This window comes from Oncorhynchus mykiss, chromosome 1 (genome assembly GCF_013265735.2).
Source record: "Oncorhynchus mykiss isolate Arlee chromosome 1, USDA_OmykA_1.1, whole genome shotgun sequence".
NCBI classification, from domain to species: Eukaryota; Metazoa; Chordata; class Actinopteri; order Salmoniformes; family Salmonidae; genus Oncorhynchus; species Oncorhynchus mykiss.
In genome coordinates, this window is record NC_048565.1 from 70,692,938 (window position 1) to 70,708,741 (window position 15,804).

Consider the following 15,804-nt stretch of genomic DNA (forward strand, 5'->3'; position numbering starts at 1 on the left):
CCTTGATGACAGCTTTGCACACTCTCGGCATTCTCTCTACCAGTTTCACCTGGAATGCTTTTCCAACAGTCTTGAAGGAGTTCCCACATATGCTGAACACTTGTTCGATGCTTTTCCTTCACTCTGCGGTCCAACTCAACCCCAACCATCTCAATTGGCTTGAGGTTGGTTGATCGTGGAGGCCATGTCATCTGATGCAGCACTCGCATCACTCCTTGGTCAAATAATCCTTACACAACCTGGAGGTGTGTTGGGTCATTGTCCTGTTGAAAAACAAATGATGGTCCCACTAAGAGCAAACCAGGATGGGATGGCGTATCGCTGTGGTAGCCATGCTGGTTAAGTGTGCCTTGAATTCTAAATAAATCAGTCCTCAGCAAAGCACCATCACACCACCACCTCTATGCTTCACGGTGGGAACCACACATGCGGAGATCATCTGTTCACCTACTCTGCGTCTCACAAAGACACGACGGATGGAATCAAAGATCTCAAATTTGGACTCATCAGACCAATGGACAGATTTCCACCGGTCTAATGTCCATTGCTAGTGTTTCCCTGCCCAAGCAAGTCTCTTCTTATTATTGGTGTCCTTTTAGTAGTCTTTTCTTTGCAGCAATTCAACCATGAAGGGCTGATTTCAAGCAGTCTCCACTGAACAGTTGGTTTTGAGATGACGTTTTCTAGAACTCTTTAGCATTTATTTGGTCTGCAATTTCTGAGGCTGGTAACTCTAATGAACTTATCCTCTGCAGCAGAGGTACCTCTGGGTCTTCCTTTCCTGTGGCGGTCCTCATGAGAGCCAGTTTCATTATAGCGCTTGATGGTTTTTGCGACTGCAATTCAAAGTTTCAAAGTCCTTGAATGTCTTAAAGTAATGATGGACTGTTTCTCTTTGCTTATTTGAGCTGTTCTTGACAAAATATGGACTTAGTCTTTTACCAAATAGGGCTAACTTCTGTATACCAACCCTACCTTATCACAACACAAGTGATGGGCTCAAACACAACCTCTACAGGATTGGTGGGTCCCCCTCGGGATGGTTGAGCTTACGTAGACTAATGCGATTACCATGAGGTTGTAAGTAACAAGAGAATTTCCCAGGACATAGACATCTGATATTGTCAGAAAGCTTTAATTGTTGGTAATTCAACTGCGCTGTCCAATTTATAGTAGTTATTACAGTGAAATAATACCGTGCTATTTTTTGGGGGAGCGTGCAGTTATGAACTTAAAGTTATTAATAAACCATTTGGGCAGTGGTTCATTGGGTCAGTCTAAAACTTTGCACATACACTGCAGCCACAGTGGCCAAAATCTAAATTGCGCCTGGGCTTGAATAATACATTATGGCCTTTCTCTTGCATTTCAAAAATGATGGTACAATTTTATTTTTTTTACATGTTTTTTTTCTTTGTATTATCGTTTACCAGATCTAATGTGTTGTAGTCTCCTACATTAATTTCACATTTCCACAAACGTAAGTGTTTCCTTTCGAATGGTATCAAGAATATGCATTAGGTTAATTAAAAACGAAAGAAATTCCACAAATGTACTTTTAACAGTTGAAATGCATTCCAGGTGAAGCTGGTTGAGAGAATGCCAAGACTGTGCAAAGCTGTCATCAAGTCAAAGGGTGGCTACTTTGAAGAACCTCAAATATAAAGTATATTTTGATTTGGATAACACTTGTTTTGGTTACTACATGATTCCATGTGTATTATTTCATAGTTTTGATGTCTTCACTATTATTCTACAATGTAGAAAATAGTACAAATAAAGAAAAACCTTGAATGAGTAGGTGTCCAAACTTTTGACTGGTACTGTATATATATTTTTTTACTGTAATGTCTTTTGTGACCGAACACTAGCATTTTACTTTTTACCCCCTACTAGCACTCTTTGCTAATTAACTTCTTTATTGAGGAGAAATGTCATGTGGTTGTCTCACCTAGAGATCTTAAGATGCACTAACTGCTAAATGACTAAAATGTAAAAAGATAAAGGACCTAAAACATAAACACATGGTAGTATTAAAAGTAACAAAACGGTGATCTTCAAAACCTGCAGAGATTTTTCTAGCCAGAGGGTGGGTATTGTCACTGAAAATCACTGTTTTTAAAATGTTTTAACTTTTGATGTCATCGGGTAGAACTTTGTTAACTTAATATTTTATATTACAAAATGTGGAAATGTTATTGTGCTGAAGATAATGAAAATGAGGTTAAAAAGTGGTGGAATTGCCCTGTCACGTTTTTTAAATTTCACTAACATCACATATTTTGCTGTATCAAGTTATTGTTCTTACAGTATAGAGTTCTCTGAAGCTTTTCATTGTCTGCTTTCCATGAAGGCTATAACGGGCCTCCTGTATTGTCCGGTGGACTCATCTAGTAAACGAGACTACTAGTTCATCAGACTGAGTTTCTTTGTGTATTGCATTCTCTCTCAGAACCTGGGTGTGATGGAAGATTTGGGGGTGCTGGTGGCGGAGGCAGGAGCGGCTCCATCTGGTCAGCTGCAGCCCTGCAGGCGTCTCTGGAGGACAGTCCTCCACAGGCCATCGACTGGGTCTCCATGAGGGCCAACCGGCACAAATACGAGGAGATGAAGTGGCAGGGTGAGTGGGGGAGATGCACGCATGCATGCACAACACAGACCGGGACTGCATCGCTGTTGATTGACAACTGTTCCTACACTTGATTCTCCCGTGTTCTTACATGACAGTATTCTGATTGATAGTTCTTAGTGGCTGAATAGAACATTTTGATTTGGGATCCCTTCAGATCTCCCATCTCTGAAGAAGGATTTCTACTTTGAGTCAGAGATTGTAGCCAGTCGGTGTGAAGAGGAAGTAAAGGCATGGAGGTAAGTTGGGGACCAATTTTGTCTCGATGGAGGTATATTTCTTGTCCAGCAGAGGATGCTGTTTATCCACTTTCTGAGTTCAATTTGAATTTTTTCTGCTCAGTAATATGTTATCAACTCAACTCTTCTCAGTCGACTTTGGTTTTGTACCAACCTACATGCAAGCAAAGTAACTATATTCCTGACCAATTCCACCCTCTCTTCCCGTAGGAAAGTGAATAACGATATCTTTGTGGATGACCTGAAGGAGGGAGAAGGGGAGAAGCGTCCTTTTCCCAACCCTGTGGTCACGTTCGACGAAGCCTTCCTGCACTATCCTGGGATCATGGAGAATATTGTCAGAGTCGGCTTCGCCAAGCCAACTCCTATCCAGGTCCTTATTGAGTCAGAGTCCAACCTCCCTTCCAAAACCTTACTGTTTGTATACAACTTTTGACTGTCTCTGAGCAAAGACTTGAGTGAGTTTCACTGACCAATTTAGATGAGCAATACACTCCAAATTGAACTGACCAATATAGTGCACTCACTCCATGCCCTTCAAGTTGGAGCATGATGGGAGTGGTTCAACTAAGCTAACATATAGAATTCACTTAAGATGTTCATACCATGCATAATTTCGCCATTATATTGTAGTACTCCTTTAGTTATCAAAATAAATATTTATCAAATAGTTATCAAAATAAATATGACCTTTACTACTATAGCCCATAGAAACGCATTGAATAACACATTCATAAATGGCAAAAATACAGTCAGTTAATAAGGTTTTGAAGTATCTGTCCTATATCTAGGAGATATAAGACATATTTAACCCCAACAAAATGTTGGCTACATTACAACTGATTTACAATGACTTAATGGGTACATTACGGTTGATGATTTACAATAACTTAATGGGTACATTACAGTTGATGATTTATAATAACTTAATGGGTACATTACAGTTGATTTATAATAACTTAATGGGTACATTACAGTTGATGATTTACAATAACTTAATGGGTACATTACAGTTGATTTCCTGCAAAATATAGAAATGAAAAGCACTATGGATGAAGAGATTTAGAAAATAATACTTCCCAATTCTCTACTTCCTCAGTGTTTAATTGTTCACTTTCCTTCACTGATTGAATTAAAAGGAAATGGCTGGTATTAGAAATCTGTTGGAAACTATCCCATGCCTCCACCAATCCAGTGTGTTTAAATTTGTGAGAAATAGTGAACGTGTACATAATTCAGTAGACATTTTGGCGCTGGCAAAAAAAGGCATTTCGTTATACTTGATATTGAAACTTTAAATGTGAAAGATGTAATTGGGGAAACGCCCTTTTGAAGCTCACTGAACAACATTTTTTCAGAGGTCTATGCCTATGCCTGCAATTTGATGACTCATAGCTTACTGTTGTCTGTAGTTATTTTCAGTATGCAGAAACTTTCTGCCTGCATGCACTGAGTTTCTGTTACACCTCTGTTGTCATTCACAAGGTCTTTATTGTGAGAAAATCTTTTGTTTTCCCTAACAATAAACCCACTACTGGGATGCCACATTTGATACTTAGTACCATACACAGTTGCACTATAACTCCCATGTTGTCAGTGTCATTCCCATGACAGTTGTCCCCCTGTCCCAGTCTCAAGCCTGGCCCATGTCGCTGAAAGGAGATGACCTGATCGCGATCGCCCAGACAGGCACAGGAAAGACACTGGCCTACCTCCTACCTGGCTTCATTCACATGGATGGCCAGCCTGTGTAAGTTTTTACCACCATACTGGTATTTCTTCCAGCCATGCGTCTTTCACACAGTTGCTCATTCCAAGATTGACCCCTACCCCTAATGGTCATGTGTAGTTCAGAAATAATGGGATAGGCATTCTTTACATTTTGTGGGTGTGTGACATTTTTTACATTTGTGCCTGTATGGTTCACACAGAAAACGTGATAAGCAGGACGGCCCTGGTATGCTTGTTCTGACTCCCACTAGAGAGCTGGCTCTGCAGATTGAGTCAGAGTGCAACAAGTACAGCTACAAGGGCTTCAAATGGTACCATACGTGCTCCTAACACTGTATAGAATTATCATACTAGTGCTTTAACAAGCGCCACATTTATTCTACTGTACTAACACTATAATACACACTAGCTTATTGAGGTACCATACCTAACGCTACTTATGAAACCACAAAGGCTTCAAGAGATCGCATCTATACTATGACCTACAGGGGAGATGTCTGCATGTGGCGCTTCCCCATCTGTGTTGTCTCTGTGTAGTGTGTGTGTCTACGGAGGTGGAGACCGCAGGGCCCAGATCAAAGTGATCTCAGCTGGAGTAGACATTGTGATCGCTACGCCTGGCCGGCTTAACGACCTGCAGATGAACGAGTTGATCAACCTGCATTCCATCACCTACCTGGTGTGTGTGTGTATGTGTGGGGGGGCAGTGGTGAAAATGTGTATGCGCGTGACTATTTGTGCGTGGCTTTGTATATTGCTGGTAGCGTGTGAGCATGTGTGTAACTGGGGGTTTGTGTGTTAGGTGCTGGATGAGGCAGACCGGATGCTTGACATGGGCTTTGAGCCTCAAATAATGAAAATTCTTCTGGACGTCCGTCCGGACAGGCAGACTATTATGACCAGGTAAAAGGACCCTAAGATGAGAACACCCCGTTACTTCAGACAGACTACAACTCTGTATCAACGTTCAGTTCCACAGTGTATAGAGCTCATCTGTTTTGTAATAGTTAAAATGCCTACCATTCTTTTGTTGATCTTTGCCCATCTTGATGTCTCTTCTCCGATTGGCTGATTCAGTGCCACCTGGCCCACGGGAGTGAGGCGAATGGCCAAGACGTACCTGAAGAACCCCATGATGGTGTATGTGGGAACTCTGGACCTGGCTGTGAGTGGAGCGAATGCTTCTGCTGCTCATTCCAAATAAATAAGAAATGAGTGGGATGTGTTAAGACCTAGGCCGGGATTCAATCTGATCAAGTTATATGTATTGTGGCTTTTAAAGGCAATTTGCCTTTTGGTAGGCCGTCATTGTAAATAAGAATTTGTTCTTAACTGACTTGCCTAGTTAAATAAAAAATATTAACAGCACTTATGTTTGTCCCTGCCCAACCTAATAATCTGTAGGTTTCTCTTTACTCTCTCAGGCTGTGAACACAGTGCAGCAGACTGTTCTCTTTTGTCAAGACGAGGAGAAGAAGGCCTATCTCTTTAACTTCGTCCACAACATGGAGCCTGAGGACAAAGTGCTCATCTTCGTAGGCAAGAAGATAATGTGAGTGTTGCCCTGCACCCCTCTGTTCTCTCCTTGTTATATGTCCAATGTCAGCGAGACATTGATGGTCAGCGAGACATTGAGAACTAGAGATAATCCCTAGTCCGATTCTAGAGGCACTTCATGTATATTTGACAGAATTACGTAGGTATAAGAATGGATAAGTGTAAAAGAAAATCAGGAAAGAAATCCCTGGCAAAAATCAAACCTAATTAGCAACATTTTAAGTGCTTTATATGATGTGTTATTTTTCATACAGTTCTTTAGAAGAATAATTGCATGTCAAATATCTGGCACCCCTGCAGTTAACTTTTAAAACATATGTCCCCCTTAGAATATAGTTGAATAGCCTTGGTGTAATGGATATTGTAGTAGCTCCACCTTGCTTCTAATAGATTATGTGGACTTTTCACAAGGGCAAAAAGAGGTAAGAGTTCTACCCATCACAGATGTCCAAGTCAGCAAAACAACATGATGGGTGAACTGAGGAAAATAAATGACCAAAACTGGAGAGAGATTGCCCGAGTCATCATTTTTGCAGTTATTGTATCTGATTCTGGCACTTATATTTGTATTTATTATGGATCCCCAAAAGCAGCAGCTACTCTTCCTGGGGTCCAGCAAAATTAATGCAGTTTATACACTTTTAAAACATTACAATACATTCACAGATTTCACAACACACTGTGTCCTTAGCCCCTACTCCACCACTACCACATATCTACAGTACTTAATCCATGTGTATGTATAGTGCGTATGTTATCGTGTGTGTGTGCCAATGTTTGTTACTTCACAGTCCCTGCTGTTCCATAAGATGTTTTTTTTAAATCTGTTTTTAAATGTAATTTTACTGCTTGCGTTTTATGGCCTCTCCTCCGTCCTCTCTCGCTTCCTCTTGCTTGAAATGAGACAGTCCTTCTCCACTCACGTGTCATTAGGGAAATGACGTTTATAGTGCTGGGTCCCAAAATAATGACGTTTACACGGCCCGGTCCCGAAATAATAAATGTGTAAAATGATCAACACAATTTCAGTTAGTTATGCGAGACATTTTATAGATGAAACAATAAGTAGACTATTGCTTTTTAAATGTGCATGGTTTTTCTCCTGTGACGAAACAAAACTGACTCGGGGATGTGGCATAGTTCTAAACTCTTCTGCGGTAGGATACAAGTGAGTATCCTCAATGAAAGGTGGCTATAGGCGGGGAGGACAATTCTGTTTGCCTAATCATGAAATGACACACTCCTCGACCACTTACTGATTTCCGGGTCTCAGAGGAGAAGACTAAGGATGCTTTTTTTTTTTTGCCCAAACGAGAACCTGTATGACTCAACTGTGTATGCAGCAGCCCACAATGGTTTGATTTAGACAGTGGGTGTCCCAACCTCCAGGCTGTTTCGTACAGACTGAGCACTGTTTTGAGGTGTGGCTTTTATTTGCGCTTCCAGGAAAACAAAACACAGGCTATGTTTTAGTTATATCCCCCCCATGTAGCTGAGTGCAAGAGAAAGATGTGGAGAGGATATGGTTGTGTAAACATTTGCTTAGTTCTCTGGTCGAGATATCAGTTTTTTTTTGCCTTTCTGTGATTTGCCTGTGATTTGTATGGGCTCACAGAGGGAAGTCAAGTCCGGTCCTGTATTCATTCAAGAGCATCAAAAATGGTCTGGCATGGGGCAAAGGCTAGTTACTCGAAGCATTGTTAATTTCTCAGTCTTTGTGGGTGGCTGTACGTGTGAAATGACTATTATAGTTTCAAGTTCATGTCACCTGCACAAATCCAGTGAAATTCCTTTCTTGCAAGCTCCAAACCCAACAATGCAGTAATCAATATCAATGCAGCAAAAATGCAGTAAAAATAAGGTATAACAAAAACAAGAAATACAAATATGAAATATTAACACATGAAAGTAAGAAGCTATGTACAGGGTCAGTTCCAATACCATATTTACAATGTGCAGGGATATTTGAGTGAGGGGGGGGGGGTAAGGTGACTTGGCAAAAGGATGTATGATAGAGTAGCATTAGCATAAATGTGTGTGTAGAATCCTGTGTGAACATCTAAGGCTTCGGTGGCTGGAGTCTTCAACGATTTTCCGGGCCGTCCTGCCTGATATAGAGGTCCTGGATGGCAAGGAGCTCGGCCTCAGTGATGTACTGGGCTGTTCGTACCACCTTCTGTAGCGCCATGCGATCGAGGGAGGTACTGTTGCCATACCAAGCAGTGGTGCAGCCAGTCAAGATGCTCTCAATGGTGCAGCCAGTCAAGATGCTCTCAATGGTGCAGCCAGTCAAGATGCTCTCAATGGTGCAGCTGTAGAACTTTTTGAAGATTTGAGGGCCCATGCCAAAGCTTTTCAACTATCATATGAGTGGACCATTTTAAGTCCTTAGTGATTTGGACACCGAGGAACTTGAAGTTCTCGATCCGCAGCCCCATCAATGTGGATGGGGGCGTGTTCGCCCCCACATTTCCTGTAGTCCACGATGAGGTCCTTGGTCTTTTTGATGTTGAGGGAGAGGTTGTTTTCCTGGCACCACACTGCCAGGTTGCTGACCTCCTACCTGTAAAGCTTTGTCACTGACTATAAGGCAGGGCTCCATTGTGCAACCATTTAATTATAATTATGCAACACTTTGACTTGGCTGTGCGAGTTCAATTTTTAATTGTTCTCACAGGTGCAAGCTGCAAATTCTAGCTGGACACTTCTGTCAAAATATTTGTTGTATTCGGGGGTGGCTAAAACCCATAATTTGGTCAAACTGTAAGCTAAAGTGCATTAATATCCTGATTCGTGCATGAAGGTGTCTGCCCTAACCCAAAATACAAACATGGGGAAACCCTGTTTTGAAAGCAGCTACTGTTGTAATGGTTGGAGAGAGGAGGATCTCATCTTTATGTAGGTATTCCATTTATTTCTCATATTTCAACATTTACTTTTTTTTTTTTTTTTTTACTGAAGTACAGTGCCTTCAAAGTATTCCCACCTTTTTGACTTTCCACATTTTGTTACTGTCTGAATATAAAATGGAGATTCTTTTTTTTTTGTCACTGGCCTACACACAATGTCAGTGGAATTATGTTTTGATTTTTTTTTACAAAATGTTATGGCAAGCCTAAAGTTCAGGAGTAAAAATTGGCTTAAGTCACTGTGTGCAATAATTGTGTTTAACATTATTTTTGAATGACTACCTCATCTCTATACCCCACACCTACAGTGCATTTGCAAAGTATTCAGACCCCTTCCCTTTTCCACATTTTGTTACAGCCTTATTCTAAATGTATTACTAAAAAAAAATGAAAATGTGAGTAGAAGGGCCTTGGTCAGGGAAGTGACCAAGAAACAGTTGGTCACTCTGACAGAGCGCCAGTGTTCCTCTGTGGATATGGGAGAACCTTCCAGAAGGACAACCATCTCTGCAGCACTCTACCAATCAGGCCTTTTATGGTAGTGGCCAGATGGAAGCCACTCCTCAGGAAAAGGCACATGACATCCCGCTTGGAATTTGCCACAAAACACCTAAAGGACTCTCAGACCGTGAGAAACAAGATTCTCTGGTCTGATGAAACCAAGATTGATCTATTTGGTCTGAATGCCAAGTGTCACGTCTGGAGGAAACCTGGCACCATCCCTATGGTGAAGCATGGTGCTGTGAGGATGTTTTTTGGGACAAGTCTCAATGTCCTTGAGTGGCCCAGCCAGAGCCTGAACTTGAACCTGATTTTGAACAGCTCTAGAGACACCTGAAAATAGCTGTGCAGCATCGCTCCCCATCCAGCCTGAGCTTGAGGATCTGCAGAGAAAAATTGGAGAAATGCTCCAAATAGGGTAGATGCTGATCTTCTCTCCCTGGTAGTGCAGTTTCCCAATCTCTCCCGCCAGGTGAAGAATAATTTATTTAGCCTCGAAGCCATGCACCAGTTTCCATTTTATCGTACACCAGTCTCCATTTTATCATAGGTCTGATGTGATGAGCAATGTTGACCACCACTCTAGTTTCTTACCTCCCAAAGAGGAACAAGAATGTGGTCCTCCTGAGCACACTGCACTAAACGGCTGAGATCAGTGATCATAAGGACAGGAAGCCAGCCATCATCCTGGACTACAACCACAACAAAGGAGGTGTGGACAACCTGGACAAGGTGATTGGAACTTACAGTTGCAGGAGGATGACTGCCCGCTGGCCATCTTCCATAACGTCATTGATGTGTCCTCCATACAATGCCTTTGTGATATGAACAAGATCAACCCTGCCTGGATGCCTGATAAGTGGGAACAAGAGGAGTGTGTTCCTGGAGCAGCTGGGAAAGGCACATGTAACCCCACACATTCAAAGAAGGGAGTGCCTCCCCCGTACAGCAGCCTCTGCAGCGCTTGTGAAAGCTGTTCAGGGTTGAATCTTGTCCTGATCCACCGGAGGCTACAGCTGGGGCAGGCAAGAGGAGGAGATGCCAATTCTGCCCCCCTGAAGAAGGACTGTAAAATGCTATGTGCTGCACATGTGAGAAATACATCTGCAAAGTCCATGCACAGTTTTTAAAAAAAAGGCATGCCGCAAGGGGTCTTTTTGTAGTCTCCAAATCCAGAACAAATTCAAGAAAACGTACAGTATTATATAACGCCCTTATTGCATGGAACTTCCATCTCATATTGCTCAAATAAACAGCCAATCTGGTTTAAAAAAACAGATTAAGAAACACCTCGCGGCACAACGCCTCCTTTATTTGACCTAGATAGTTTGTGTAGGCTACGTGAGCCTTTAAAAAAAATGTATGTAGTTATGTTCTTGCCTAATGATCTATATTATGTTTTGTGGGGACCCCAGGAAGAGTAGCTGCTGCATTTGCAAATACCAAATACCATGCACAGACACTTGGATACTGTCCTACATGTGCTAATTAGTTGCTTGATTTGTTCTTCACATCTTATTTTATTCTTATTGTTGTTTATACACCTTGTGGGTGGGGGCAATGGTTAAAGAAATGGGAGAAGACTAGTATTTTGTAGTTGAGTTCCCCATTATACAGTATTCAAGAATATATCACTATTTTGCCAGAGAAGTTGAAGACTTATTGTTTCCCTTCAATAAAATGCATTCAAAACTACTTTCTGCACATTTCTGCTACTTTCTTAGGCTAGATGAGTACTATCTCTTGCAAAAAAATGTTTACACCTATGCAGTACCTTTAGCAATAACAATAAACCTCTACTTTAGTAAAGAAAACAATTATGACAGGTGTTGTAATAAAAACGAGTGGTGTCCATTGATTTTTAAATGCAGTCTTTCTGCATTGTGAAGAGGGAAACCGCAGATATTCACAAAGTTTGATGAATGACAGGTTGTTTCTAAATGCAAAATAGATTTGGGGTTTAAAATTCAATTAAGCTGCTTTTTTGTTTTAGGGGTTTAGTGAAGGCGGGTCATTTTTTACCCTTAGGACAAGGGGAGTATACAGAACGTTAAGACTAAACAAGGGTTAATCACCAAATACTGAAGGTTTTCTGATTTCTTACCGAAAGGTGTGACGACCTGTCCAGTGACATGTGTCTGCGGGGCCTGGCAGTACAGAGTCTTCATGGGGACCGGGAACAGTGTGACCGCGAGGAGGCGCTCAAGGACTTCAAAGAAAGTAGGTTGATAAGTAATCCCTAACCACTGATCTGAGGTCAGTGGTCTGCTGTAGTTCGGTTGATGGAGCATGGCTCTTGCAAAGCCAGGATAGTGAGTTCTATAACCAGGACCACCAATATGTAAAAAATGTGTACACGCATGACTGTAAGTCACTGGCTAGAACCGTCTGCTAAATGGTATATACAGTTGAAGTCGGAAGTTTCCATGCACCTTAGCCAAATACATTTAAAGTCAGTTTTTCACAATTCCTGACATTTAATCCTAGTAAAAATTCCCTGTCTTAGGTCAGTTAGGATCACCACTTTTTATTTTAGGAATGTGAAATGTCAGAATAATATTAGAATTATTTATTTCCACTTTTAATGCTTTCATCACTTTCCCAGTGGGTCAGAAGTTTACATGCACTCAGTTAATATTTGGTAGCGTTGCCTTTAAATAATTTAACTTGGGTCAAACGTTTTGGGTAGCCTTCCACAACAAGTTGCTTGAATTTTGGCCCATTCCTCCTGACAGAGCTGGTGTAACTGAGTCAGGTTTGTAGGTCTCCTTGCTCACGCACGCTTAAGTTCTGCCCATACATTTTCTATGGGATTGAGGTTAGTGCTTTGTGATGGCCACTCCAATACCTTGACTTTGTTGTACTTAAGCCATTTTTCTTGCTTCAATATATCAACACCATTTTCCTTCTCATGATGCCGTCTATTTTGTGAAGTGCATCAGTCCCTCCTGCAGCAAAGCACCCCCACAACATGATGCTGCCACCCCCGTGCTTCACGGTTGGCATGGTGTTCTTCAGCTTGCAAGCCTCCCCCTTTTCCTCCAAACATAACAATGGTCAATATGGCCAAACAGTTATATTTTTGTTTCATCAGACCAGAGGACATTTATCCAAAAAGTACAATCTTTGTCCCCATATGCAGATGCAAACTGTAGTCAGGCTTTTTTTAGGGCGGTTTTGGATCAGTGACTTCTTCCTTGCTGAGCGGCCTTTCAGTTTGTCGATATAGGACTCTATTTACTGTGGATATCAATACTTTACCTGTTTCCTCCAGCATCTTCAAGGTCCTTTGCTGTTGTTCTGGGATTGATTTGTACTTTTCGCATCAAAGTACGTTCATCTCTAGGAGACAGAACACGTCTCCTTCCTGAGTGGTATGACAGCTGCGTGGTCCCATGGTGTTTATACTTGCCTACTATTGTTTATGCAGATGAACGTGGTACCTTCAGGCGTTTGGAAATTGCTCCCAAGGATGAACAATTAATTTTTTCTGAGGTCATGGCTGATTTCTTTTGATTTTCCCATGATGTCAAGCGAAGAGGCACTGGAGTTTCAAGGTAGACCTTGAAATACATCCACAGGTACACCTCCAAATACATCCACAGGTACACCTCCAATTGACTCAAATGATGTCAATTAGCCTATCAGAAGCTTCTAAAGCCATGATATCATTTTCTGGAATTTTCCAAGCTGTTTAACGGCACAATCAACTTGTATGTGAACTTCTGACCCACTGGAATAATCTCTGTGAACAATTGTTGGAAAAATTACTTGTTGTGCACAAAGTAGATGTCCTAACCGACTTGCCAAAACTAACAAGTAATTTGTGGAGTGTTTGAAAAACGAGTGTTAATGACTCCAGCTGACGTGTATGTAAACTTCTGACTTCAACTGTATATTTAAAGCTGGGGTGGCCAACCCTCCTGGAGAGCTACTGGGGTTGCAGGCTTTCGCTTCAACCCCGTTGTAACGCACCTGATATCACTAATTAAGGTTCTGGTGAGCAGCTAATTAGTAGAATCGGGTGTGCTTAGATTAGGGTTGGCTCCTGTAGGAGATTAGCTCTCCAGGAGGCGGGTTAAGTAATGTGTCCTCCTGGAGAAGTCAGGCATGTAGAGTGCAACATATTAACCAGTCTTCTCAAATCAAATTGTATTTGTCACATACACATGGTTAGCAGATGTTAAATCAATTTTTCCATTATTAAAGTGGCTAGAGTTGAGTCAGTATGTTGGCAGCAGTCACTCAATGTTAGTGATGGCTGTTTAACAGTCTGATGGCCTTGAGATAGAAGCTGTTTTTCAATCTCTCTGTCCCTGCTTTGATGCACCTGTACTGACCTTGCCTTCTGGATGATAGCAGGGTGAACAGGCAGTGGCTCGGGTGGTTGTTGTCCTTGATCTTTATGGCCTTCCTGTGACATTGGGTGGTGTAGGTGTCCTGGAGGGCAGGTAGTTTGCCCCCGGTGATGTGTTGTACAGACCGCACTACCCTCTGGAGAGCCTTGCGGTTGTGGGCGGAGCAGTTGCCGTACCAGGCGGTGATACAGCCCAACAGGATGCTCTTGATTGTGCATCTGTATAAGTTTGAGTGTTTTTGGTGACAAGCCGAATTTCTTCAGCCTCCTGAGGTTGAAGAGGCGCTATTGTGCCTTCACCACACTGTCTGTGTGGGTGGACCATTTCAGTTTGTCCGTGATGTGTACGCCGAGGAACTTAACTTTCCACCCTCTCCACTACTGTCCCGTCGATGTGGATAGGGGGTGTGCTCCCTCTGCTGTTTCCTGAAGTCCACGATTATCTCCTTTGACATTGAGTGTGAGGTTATTTTCCTGACACCACACTCCGAGGGCCCTCACCTCCTCCCAGTAGGCCGTCTCGTTGTTGTTGTTGGTAATAAAGCCTACCACTGTAGTGTCTGTCGTCTGCAAACTTAATGATTGAGTTGGAGGCGTGCATGGCCACGCAGTCATGGGTGAACCGGGAGTACAGGAGAGGGCTGAGAACGCACCCTTGTGGGGCCCCAGTGTTGCGGATCAGCGGGGTGGAGATGTTGTTACCTACCCTCCCCACCTGGTGAAGTCCAGGACCCAGTTGCACAGGGCGGGGTTGAGACCCAGGGTCTTGAGCTTAATGACGAGTTTGGAGGGTACTATGGTCTTAAATGCTGAGCTGTAGTCGATGAACAGCATTCTTACATAGGTATTCCTCTTGTCCAGATGTGTTAGGACAGTGTGCAGTGCGATTGCGTCATCTGTGGACCTATAGGGGCGGTAAGCAAATAGGGGTGGGTCTAGGATGTCAGGTAGGGTGGAGGTGATATGGTCCTTGACTAGTCTCTCAAAGCACTTCATGATGACGGAAGTGAGTGCTACTGGGCGGTAGTCATTTAGTTCAGTTAACTTGGCTTTCTTGGGAACAGGAACAATGGTGGCCCTCTTGAAGCATGTGGGAACAGCAGACTGGGATAAGGATGATTGAATATGTCTGTAAACACCAGACAGCTGGTCTGCGCATGCTTTGAGGACGCCGTCTGGGCCTGCAGCCTTGCGAGGGTTGACACGTTTAAATGTTTTACTCACGTTGGCTGCCCTGAAGGAGAGCCCACAGGTTTTGGTAGCGGGCCGTGTCAGTGGAACTGTATTGTCCTCAAAGCGAGCAAAGAAGTTTAGTTTGTCTGGGAGCAAGACATCGCACTCTCTACGAGTGTGGTTGATTTTGTGTGTGTACTTTGTAAACAGTTGTAGACTAACAGTGATATGCTTGTTTATGGGCCCTTCCAAACAATATGCACAAAAGGCTTATTTCTTTCAAATTGTGTGCACAAATTTGATTACATCCCTGTTGGTGAGCATTTCTCCTTTTCCAAGGTAATCCATCCACCTGACAGGTGGGGCATATCATTACGCAGGTGCACCTTGTGCTGGGGACAATTAAAGGTCACTCTAAAATGTGCAGATTAGTCACACACCACAATGCCATAAGTGTCTCAAGTTGAGGGAGTGTGCATTTGGCATGCTGACTGCAGGAATGTCCACCACAGCTGTTGCCAGAGAATTGACTGTCCATTTCTCTACCCTAAGCCGCCTCCAACGTAGTTTTAGAGTTTGGCAGTACGTCTAACCAGCCTCACAACCGAAGATCACGTGTAGCCACGCCATCCCAGGCCCTCCAGCTTGTTCACCTGCAGGATCATCTGAGACCAGCCTCCTGGACAGCTGATGAAACTGAGGAGTATT

The 15,804-nt window shown here is 42.6% G+C and overlaps 1 protein-coding gene across 1 annotated transcript in view; it reads left to right on the top strand.

The window, feature by feature from the left end:
- The window catches only part of ddx43 (DEAD (Asp-Glu-Ala-Asp) box polypeptide 43), a 31,596-nt gene that overhangs the window by 13,055 nt on the left and 2,737 nt on the right, over positions 1 to 15,804 (top strand). The window contains exons 4-13 of the mRNA XM_021610639.2: positions 2,453 to 2,620; positions 2,787 to 2,868; positions 3,079 to 3,241; positions 4,500 to 4,618; positions 4,800 to 4,910; positions 5,137 to 5,278; positions 5,402 to 5,502; positions 5,677 to 5,764; positions 6,024 to 6,151; positions 11,677 to 11,786. Coding sequence (XP_021466314.1) covers positions 2,453 to 2,620; positions 2,787 to 2,868; positions 3,079 to 3,241; positions 4,500 to 4,618; positions 4,800 to 4,910; positions 5,137 to 5,278; positions 5,402 to 5,502; positions 5,677 to 5,764; positions 6,024 to 6,151; positions 11,677 to 11,786 — 1,212 coding nt within the window. The remainder of the gene's footprint in view (positions 1 to 2,452; positions 2,621 to 2,786; positions 2,869 to 3,078; positions 3,242 to 4,499; positions 4,619 to 4,799; positions 4,911 to 5,136; positions 5,279 to 5,401; positions 5,503 to 5,676; positions 5,765 to 6,023; positions 6,152 to 11,676; positions 11,787 to 15,804) is intronic.